We start from the raw sequence: 9,338 nt of genomic DNA on the forward strand, positions 1-9,338 counted from the left end.
ACCCCCAGCTTGAAGCCGGTCGAGCTCCACCCCCGCCCCCCGAGCAGCCCCCCGGGTTGCCTGACCGAGTTAGTCCGCAGCAGGGGCAGGCGGCCTCCCCGCAGGGCCCTTTCCCCTCCCTCTCCCTCTTTCAGAGCCGGGCGGAGGCCCTCGGGCTGGGGCGACGCGGAGGGAGGGCTTGACGGCCCGCTCCATGGAGGCACTTGTGCGGGCAGCTCCGAACCGTCTCCCAGCCGCCTCAGGCCCCAGCGAGGACCCCGGCGTCTACGGTCGCCTAGTAACGGCGGCTGGCCGCCGGCCCCTCGGCCTCTCCACCTACAGGTCTGCGGGAAGGCACTTCCGGTTCCGGCGCAGGCAGCAGGAGGAGATGGCGGCGGCCGCGGCGGCAGCCGGGGAGGAGGACTGGTAACTGCCGGGGACGCGGGACCTGGCTGGCGGCCGCTCCTGGCCTGGGACGGGCCGGGCCGACGGCCCCATCCTGGAGGCCCGGGGTGGGGGTTGGGGGGACGGAACTCGAAGGTGGGGACACTGTGGGGTCTGGCTGACGGGTCGGCCCACGCCTCCAGCCTTGCCCGACCGGGTGTCCGCCTCCTGTCGGCTCCGCGCCCCGCGGGAGCCGGCCAGGCCCCCCGCGACCCCAGCCGAGCGCCCGCTCCTCCGCCCCATCGACCTCCTACAGCAGCGGGACCCAGGGCCAGGCGAGGGGCTCCCCCAAAGCTCAAGGGGCCCCGACCAGGAAAGAGGACTAGGGTGTCCCTGCCATCCCCCACCCCCATCCTTCCACCTGTTTCGTGTTGGTAGGCATTGACGTTCGTGGGGATGCAAGCCCCCCAAAGCCGAGCAATGGGGCAGACTCGGGATTCTTGCAGGGGTTGAGATGTAGGCGGATCCAAACACATTTTCAGCGACTTGGTGCTATCATCAAACGGCTCTTTCCGGGGAAACTTGGAGGCCGAGCTGTAGGGACTCTCCGGGGAGGGCCTGACGAGCTCTCTGCTATCCCCTCCCCCACTCCCTGCGAGAGGGGGAGGGCATCCAGAAAAGCCTGGGACTCCTAATTTCTGAACGCCCATGAGAAAAGTCAGGACCTAAGTGCCTGTAGTTTCTTGGGTAACTAGCAATTATATTGGCGACTACCATGCTGCAGACCAGCATTACTCATGCGTGGGGTTTAGAGAGATGAAGTAGAATCACAGACAGAGCTAGAAGCCGGCATCCAGTCCTGTCATATAAAAAATGTTGACTTGCTCCAGGCTCCCTGGGGGTAAATGGGCCATAGTTTGGGTGCCATTATTTGTCGACCCTAAGGCACAGTGAAGGACCAGCAGGTTTGGCTGTTGGAAAGCTTCGATTCTCATGCTGGTTTTGCCTCTTAGCCACTGGGGGCTTTTGAGACCCCTTAATGCTGCAAAATTCTGTTTTTATTATTACTCACTCTTGTTTCCTCCCGTTTTGAAGTAGGTATGGAAAAGGAATGAACTGGGATCTAAGAGATGTGTTTCTCCTGTGCTTCTCAAAACAGCAATCTCTCTCCTCTAGGGCCCTCTTGCTTGGGTCCTGATAAGGTCCCACTTTGGGAAAAGGAGAGTTTTTTGTTTCTCCATTTTCAGGAAGTTTACAGAAAGACAACAGCAAATGTAACTTTTCCACATAGTTGTAAAAATCCCCAAGCCGTGATAGCCTTAAAAAATGATCCCCAACTTGTGGAAAAGGAAGACTGAAAATGACATAGAACCTTAAACTCTGCTCTTCAGTACCCTCTAGGACGAACCCCCTTCCTCCTAGGATGTCAGTAAGGAAGGACATGGTGCAAAAGCCATCTCTTTTCCCAGGGTTCTACCCTCTGAAGTAGAGGTGTTGGAGTCTATCTACCTGGATGAATTACAGGTGGTTCAAGGAAATGGGAGGTGAGTACTCAACTGGGACTGAAAAGGGCTTCGGAAAGCAATAAGGGAATGATCTTGACTGAGACCATCATGACCTGAGAGAGTATGAGAAGTGAAGGAGTTCTCAAAGAAAGAAGGGTGATAGCTTTAAGTTAGCATAGGACAGAATCCCTCCTCCTTCCTCTAGGGAGGGAATTCTCAACTCATCACACCCGTCACTCCCAGTTCCCATCCAAGATCCCATCTTGAATCATCACAATAACTATCCCCAGGTCTTCACCATGGGAAATCTGCATCACACTACATCCTGCTACAGCTGAAGACCAGGATTCACAATTTGTCTGCTTCACCTTGGTGTTACTGGTCCCTGCACAGGTGAGGTGCTTATTGGGTAACCACAAAGTAAGGAGAAATGCTGGGGTGTGGAGAGAGGGTATTTCATACTGGTCTGGTCTCTTTTTTCCAGTACCCCAATGAGGTGCCTAAGATCTCTATCCGTAACCCCCGAGGGCTCTCAGATGAACAGATTCACAAGTAAGTGTTGCATTGACCAACATAGGATAGAAGCAGGGCACATCTTAACATAATTTTTGTTATGTTACCAACATAGGGTATCTCTTTTGCAAGAAGTGGAAAGGAACTGTTCTAACATCGGGATTGGGTTCTCCTTTTCAGGATCTCACAGGCACTGAATTGTGTGGCTGAGGCCGGACTGGGCACTGCTGTGCTTTATGAACTCATTGAGGTGAGTTGGGCTCTAGGGAGACTTCCTTCCTCTCATGCCAAAGCAGGTTTAGCCATGGGTCTAGAGTCATTCATTTCTCCTAAAGTCAGTTCAACCCTTTCCCTCCCTTTGGGTAAAGACTGACCCAAATTGATGAAAGGCCTATTTTAAAAGGCTCCAAAGGGAGAGGATCTACAAGCTTTTTCATTTGTTTTTACTCCATTATCTTGAAAGCTGACAAGACTGAAAGAATACTTTTTTTTTGTCTAACATAGTGCTTCATTCATTTCCTGTTTTTTTCCCAGTGGTGAGAGAAAAGAACATATGGATCTTCTTTATGTCTGAGACTCAGTTTCAGATAGTGTGTACACTGGTGCTACAGGAGGTAGAAAATAACCAGAAGACAGTCCCTATACTCAAAGCTTACCTTACATCCAAAAAAGCAACATCTCACATTTACATTAGCATTCTGATGTTTGCAAGGCTCTTCTCTTTCACTAAGAGAAGAGAAATTCCCTTTCTTTTAGGCTTACTGCCTCATAATAGACCTTAGCAACATAAGGAAGGGCAAGTTAAAAATATGCCTCTTACTTAAAGACCTTACCTCTTTATAATTGCCCTGATTTTTTTTAATCAGTTCTATTTTTCATGGGTAGAAAACCAAAAACTTCTTTAGAATCCCAGCCCAGTCATTTTAAGTTTTCTGGAGAAGACAAACCTTGTATCAGTCAGAGAGGGATGGAGTGTAAGGAGTATTTGGGAGGATGATTAAATTAGGCCTCTATTCCTTCCTGAGTCAAGACCTTATAATGTGCCTTTCCACTTTGAAATGAAATTCAAGACTATTAAGTGCATCATATAAATGGAAATAACCATACTTTGGTACTATCTGCTCAGGAATTTTAGGAGAATCAAAAAAGTTAACATGTGTGAAAGTGCTTTGTAACCATAAAACACCAATATAGAGGCTATCACTTTGTGTTCAAACACTGAAACATTTCAAAGACAAAATATGACTTTTAGGTTATCTGCCTTTGGGATTAACCATACTTCTTCTCACACAGTCCCTGAAGTCCAGAATCAGCAGTGGAATAGACTAACCTGTGAGGGCAGCAGTGATGCCAAATAGAGAAAACATCAGCTGGGAAGACTGTTTTTAAAGCGGGTGGAAAACACGGATTGGTCTTTAGAAAGGCAAGGCACTAGCACAATGAGCTTGTACCTAGAATTTACCAGAGCTGAGGAAGCCAAAGTGTCCTTAAAGTAGATGTCACAAAGGTTCATGCCCTAAAACTTGTGCACCTGCAGATGGGAGAGTCCCTCAGGCCCTTATTCAAACTTGTTCTCGTTAAAGAAACACTTGAAACAAGCTTGGTTACCACAGACACACAAATTAAAGGGATGGGCTACCACAGGCAGATCCCTGACAGCAATGAGAATGGACAACTTGAAAGCCTGGTAGTAAAAAGGAAAAAAAAATCAAGAAAACCCAAAGTTACAGCAGTCTAGGAATTATTTGTTAACAGGGTCTAAGGGCCTCATTAGAATATGCTTCAGGACAGCAATTTATGACAACTAGCTAGAAAGTTATTTGTCTATAATTTAAGAAGCATAGAATGTGGGATAGCTACTTGGTATAGTAGATAGAGCACCATCCCTGAAGTCAGGAGGACCTGAATTCAAATCCAGCTTCAGACACTTGATTACTAATTAGCTGTGTGACTCTGGGCAAGTCATTTAACCCCAATTGCCTTAGCAAAAATAATAATAATAAAGTATAGAATGTACTTCAGAAAACTTCATCCTAAATGAAATTTTTTGAAAAATAGCATTCTTTGCCATCTGGAAAACATTGAGAATGATCTATTCCTGGAGGTTTCAGGTGGCAAAGGCTTTGGTCCAAGCAGTGACTACATAGAGGTGGCAAGTATATTAACTAAAGAAACAGAAACTGCCCAGGGCAGAGCTTTCTAGATGGAAGGCTGCTGTCTGCACCCACCTAAGCAAGCTGGTTTTTCTCCTCTCCCCTACCCGCTTCTCTTTCTAGAAGGGAAAGGAGATCCTCACAGACAACAATATTCCACATGGCCAGTGTGTCATCTGTCTCTATGGTTTCCAGGTCAGTGGGAGGAGGGGGACGAGGGGGGTGTGGGTGTGCCCAGTCCAGCCTCAGCCACACAATTCAGTGCCTGTGAGATCCTGAAAAGGAGAACCCAACCCCAAGCCGTTCCCTTTCTGACCAGGAGAAAGAAGCTTTCACTAAGACCCCCTGTTACCACTACTTCCATTGCCATTGCTTGGCCCGCTACATCCAGCACATGGAGCAAGAACTCCTGGCCCAGAAGGAGGAGCAGCAGCAACATCCCGGCTCTCCAGTGGAGCAGGTAGCAGCTGCCTGGGCTCGGCCTCACCCCCATGTTCCCCCAGCCCTGAGCAGCCATTAGACCTCTTCCTGTCCTGTCCCCAGGATCTAACATTGGGACACGTGTTTCCCAAGCATGCTTCTCCCCTCCCCTTTCTCTCTTAGTTACTTCTTGTAGCAAAAATAAAAGGAGGATGCAGTGGGAGAAGAGTTCAGCATCTAATACAGACAATTGGACACTGAGTACTCCTCACTTGAAGGGGGAAGGTCGCTGTCTTAGAGCTTTTCCATGGAGACAATTTCATCATTTTGTGTGGCAGGGTGTCGGTGTCCAGTGTCCAGTCTGCAGAGAGCTCCTGGTCTATGACCTCGCCATGCTGCAGGCAGCTCCCCCACCTCAACATCCTCTGGTAAGAGGGCTATAGGGCAGGTGGGGAAGATGGCCCCAGCTCCTCAAGGCTTTTCCAAAGGGGCACCTCATCTGCCTTTGAAGGACAGGGTGAGGCAGCCACAAGTGGCCCTGGGCCAACCAGTTCCCTTTTACTCCTTCCAGGAGCCATACCAGCCTGATGCAGAGAGCTTGAGGCAGCGGGAGGAGAGGCAGAGGCTCTATGAGAGGCAGCAGCAGCGCGGGGGGATCATAGATCCAGAAGCTGAACGGAACCGCTATTTCATCAGCCTCCAACAGGTGAGGAAACCTCTTCCTGATTCCATCACACCTGTTGGGACTACAGAACCACAGATAGTTTGGAGTGGCAGAGGGTGTGGGGATGCCAAAGTTGGGGTGCTGCACTGAAGGACCCCATCCTCACTGCATTTCTCCTTTTTCTAGCCTTCCCCTCTGGAGCCTGAGGTGGCTCAGGATGCCTCCAAGGGATCTCAGCCACCAGGTGCCCCTGCCACAGCTTTGCCCACCCCACCAGACACTCTGCCTGTTGCCCCACTGCCTACAAGAGAAAGGATCTCAGGGGCTGGGCCAAGCCAACCAGGGCTGAATGAGCTACAGAGAGCAGAAAGAGACACCTCCAGGGCCTGCCGGACCCCTGGGCAACAGTCAGAGCAGAAAGACCTTCGGGGAAGTGGGAACTCTGCCCCCAAAGGCTCCAGTTGTACACAAGAACTGCCCCCTCCCACAGGGCCATTCAAAGAGCCCATGGACCTGAAGCCAGAGCCTCAGAGTCAAAGGGTTGAAGGCCCCAGCAAGGAGAAGGGGGCTGGCAACTGGCAGGGGCCCCCAAACCGCAGGAACTGGGAATGTGGTCGCTGGGAACGTTCCAAAGGCCGGACGCCTGGCTCCTCTTATCCCCGCCTGCCTCGAGGTCGGGGAGCATACCGGCCCAGTACTCGCAGGGAACCTCCAGGCCTGGAACCAGAGGAGGCTTCCTAGCAGGAATTCTGGGGGACAGGGGATAATGGGTGGGAGGGAAGCAATAAAGAGTATTGGCCCAGCTCAGCCAACTCTGCTTGCTGCTGCCTCTGGAAGTAAAAAGTCTAGTCTTTAGAAGCTATATCCTTGCCAAATTTGTGACGGAAGGAAGGAAGAGGCAAAGGTGGCAAGATAATTCTTTAAATCCTTCTGTATTTGTATAGAAGTTGTGATGGCCATGAATGTTAGAAAAAGGAATGTACTCCTAAACTTGTTCTGTCTCCTCAACTGTGGCTATTTCTGTAGGACCTCAGGTTAAGTGGAAGTTCCTTAGTAATAACCCAGTGTCTGCCTCCCTTCCTCTTCTCCTCCCTCCCCTTTCCCCCATTTTTAAATACTAGCAGGAAATTTAATCAGAGAGGTACTGGTGCTATGAACAGTGTTTATTGGTTTGATGTTAGGCCCGGCTTGGTCACAGCAAGATCCTCAACATGCTTCAAAGCCCCCTCAGGGTCATTTTTAAAAAGCATGAAGTGGCCTTGTACCTGAGCAGCACTGAGCTGGCCCTGAGCCAATAGGGCTTGGTCTGCAAAGGATTCAGCTGTAGACACAGGCTCCTCTGGGTAGAACCTCTGAAACATCTGGGACAGCTGCCAGTGTGAACAATAACCAACATATTCCTTAAGGTCTACACGACCTGGACGTACTAGAGCAGGGTCCAGCCTAGAGATAGGAAGCAGAGAGTGGCAGACCCTAGTGTCATTGTGGTTTGAGATGTGGACTTGTCATCCCTTCCAACTTAATGGTCTAAAAAGGGTATAAAGAAAAGATCATTTTCCATTTTTCCATTTTTGCTATTTAACAAGAATCCTTCCCTCCTCCTTTACCTGTCAACATAATTAGTAGTCATGAAGACAATTCGTGCCTCTGTAGAGGCAACGCCATCTAGGGCATTGAGCAACCCGCTGAAGGTCAGACGTCCAAGTCCTTGGTATTTTGCTGGGTCTAAATCAAAAGAGAATCACGGAAGGGTAGTTAGCTTAGTTTGAAGCGGGCAGAGAAGGGAAGTAGGAAATGGAGAGATCTGATTTGGGAAAAGGTGGCAGGGTACCCAGCACTCACTTTCCTTCCCTAAGTCTCGGCTGAGGAAGGCCGCGTCCACATCCTCCAGAAGGACCAGGCTCTGCTGAGGAGCCACACTCAGCAAGTGGTTCAGGCGGTCATCAGAGAGGCTGGAGTCAGTAAGGCTAAGGAGGCAGATGCTGTGCTCCAACTCTCCAGCCAAAGCTGTGCTATGGAAGACAGGGAGGAGGATGAGGCCCTGTGGGGCAGGGCCTTTCTCACCACACCCTGGGGTGGAACATTTCTGAGGTCCTTGGGATCATTCAACTTAGGACTTGGAGAGCTTGGTCCTACTCACATGAAGCTGCTCTTTCCACAGCCAGGGGGCCCGTACAATAGGTAACCTCGCCGGTAGGGAATGCCTGGGAATATAGTCCGGGGCAGCAGGGTCAGGACCTAAAGCCAGCTGGACAGCGTCCAAGATGGGGACGTGCTGAGGAATGAGGGGCCGCATGGTTTGCCAACTACCCCCCCCACAGGTATCCCGGCCAGTCAGCCCCAGCTTGGGGCAACACCAGTACCACTGGCCCTGGCAGCAGGATCTCCTCCGCCCCGCTGAGCCCCAGGACTCACCTCTATCACTGTACCATTTGGGGTTATTGATGAACTCCCGGATATCCTGGATGATGCGCTCAGCCAAGCCCTTCTGGAGCACCACTGACTTCAAGGGTCTTCGGCGTCTGGGGTGACCGAAGGGCCTCCATTCGGAGCCCATGGCGGTGTACATCACTGTCTTCCCCTCTTGTTGCTGCAGGGCCAGCTCCCGGGCTAGCCATGGGGGGAGAAAAAGAGCTTGGAAATGCTTCCTTTCCCTGGACACCCGGTTTCTTATACTGAACGGGTCCCATACCTTCCTTGAGGATGCTACAGAAAATCCTGCGGTCTGTGCCCAGGGCGGTGAAAGTGACAGACTCCCACGGGGTCCCCGTCTGCAGGTCAATCATCTGTTTCTCACGGTTCCGTTCCACCCGGATCCACTTGCCCTGGTACCTGAAAGGGGGGCAGGTCCCTATCAAGGCACAGCCCGACCCCTCTTGGAGCAGGTCTCCCCGCTCCCACGCCCCCTCACCAAATGAAGTGGCTGCCCGGGCTGGGCACGAAGTCGAACTTGGTACTGACGTGGCCGCTCTCGTGCTGCAAGTACGAGGTCTCCACGCTCAGGTGCTGCGTGCGGGAACCGTGCCGGGCCAGCCAGCTCAGCAGCCACGAGTAGCTGCGGTCCCGGCCCGGCACCTCCAGCGTGATCATGTAGTAGCGCCGGAACGCCACCAGCCCCAGCTGCGCCCCCTTCCGGGCCAGGGCCAGCGCAGTGCCCACGCCCACCAGCCCGAAGCCGGCCCCGAAGTACGGGTTGTCCTTCAGGGCCAGCACAAAGTCAGACAGGGCCATCGTGGGGGGCTCCTCTCAGGGGGTCTTCAGCATCGCCGACCTGGGGGGAGGAGCGGGCAGGTGTAGGGGAAGGAGGAGCCCCGGACCCTCCCCGCTCTCCCCCCTTCCCCGCGAGCTCCAAGGTCACACGTGGGAAGGGGCAGGAGCCCTGCGCCCCACTCCCGGAACTGCAAGGTAACCCCGGCAGGGCTCCTACCTGGGCTCTAGAGAGAGGGGCGCGGCGAGAATGGGGGCGCCGAACCAGCCCCTCTGCTCTAGGGCTGGGAAACGGAGAACGCGCCGCGGGGAGGCTCGTGCGACTCCCCTCGGAGCTGCAAGCTGCAGGAGCCGCCACCGGGCCAGAGAAATCCGGGAGGACCCGCTGCCACCCTCGGAGCCGCCAGGCACCTGCCTCAGGGTCTCCGCTCCGCACGCGGTTACTCTCAGAGGCGCCCTCTGACCGCGTCCCGTCATGCTCTCGGGTCCCGGCCCGGCGCCTGGCCGCTCTGG

General features: G+C 52.8%; 3 protein-coding genes across 5 annotated transcripts in view; 1 reads left to right on the top strand and 2 right to left on the bottom strand.

Annotated features, from left to right (window-relative positions):
• STK36 (serine/threonine kinase 36) overlaps positions 1-262 on the bottom strand; it is a 23,060-nt gene extending 22,798 nt beyond the window's left edge. The window contains exon 1 of the mRNA XM_074307609.1: positions 66-262. The gene's annotated coding sequence lies outside the window, so the exon portion shown is untranslated. The remainder of the gene's footprint in view (positions 1-65) is intronic.
• On the top strand, positions 139-6,425 carry RNF25 (ring finger protein 25). The gene is made up of 10 exons (XM_074307632.1): positions 139-405; positions 1,833-1,907; positions 2,159-2,261; positions 2,353-2,420; positions 2,562-2,631; positions 4,658-4,729; positions 4,854-4,994; positions 5,293-5,382; positions 5,526-5,660; positions 5,805-6,425. Exons 1-10 carry the CDS (start codon positions 194-196, stop codon positions 6,357-6,359), a joined length of 1,521 nt encoding a protein of 506 aa, XP_074163733.1. The 5' UTR covers positions 139-193; the 3' UTR covers positions 6,360-6,425.
• Positions 6,426-6,763: 338 nt separating this feature from the next.
• On the bottom strand, positions 6,764-9,315 carry BCS1L (BCS1 homolog, ubiquinol-cytochrome c reductase complex chaperone). Of its 3 annotated transcripts, XM_074307633.1 has the most exons (8): positions 9,046-9,315; positions 8,530-8,889; positions 8,311-8,450; positions 8,034-8,228; positions 7,759-7,822; positions 7,461-7,630; positions 7,226-7,343; positions 6,764-7,061 (listed from the first exon to the last, which is right to left on the bottom strand). In XM_074307633.1, the coding sequence occupies exons 2-8, from the start codon at positions 8,847-8,849 to the stop codon at positions 6,782-6,784; spliced, it is 1,287 nt and encodes a 428-aa protein (XP_074163734.1). In that variant the 5' UTR covers positions 8,850-8,889; positions 9,046-9,315; the 3' UTR covers positions 6,764-6,781. The 3 variants fall into 3 exon arrangements, with proteins under 3 accessions (XP_074163734.1, XP_074163736.1, XP_074163735.1); XM_074307635.1 differs by lacking the exon at positions 7,759-7,822 and having other exon boundaries at positions 8,048-8,228; XM_074307634.1 differs by lacking the exon at positions 7,759-7,822 and having other exon boundaries at positions 7,461-7,625.
• Positions 9,316-9,338: the final 23 nt, after the last annotated feature.

This window comes from Sminthopsis crassicaudata, chromosome 3 (genome assembly GCF_048593235.1).
Source record: "Sminthopsis crassicaudata isolate SCR6 chromosome 3, ASM4859323v1, whole genome shotgun sequence".
NCBI lineage: Eukaryota > Metazoa > Chordata > Mammalia > Dasyuromorphia > Dasyuridae > Sminthopsis > Sminthopsis crassicaudata.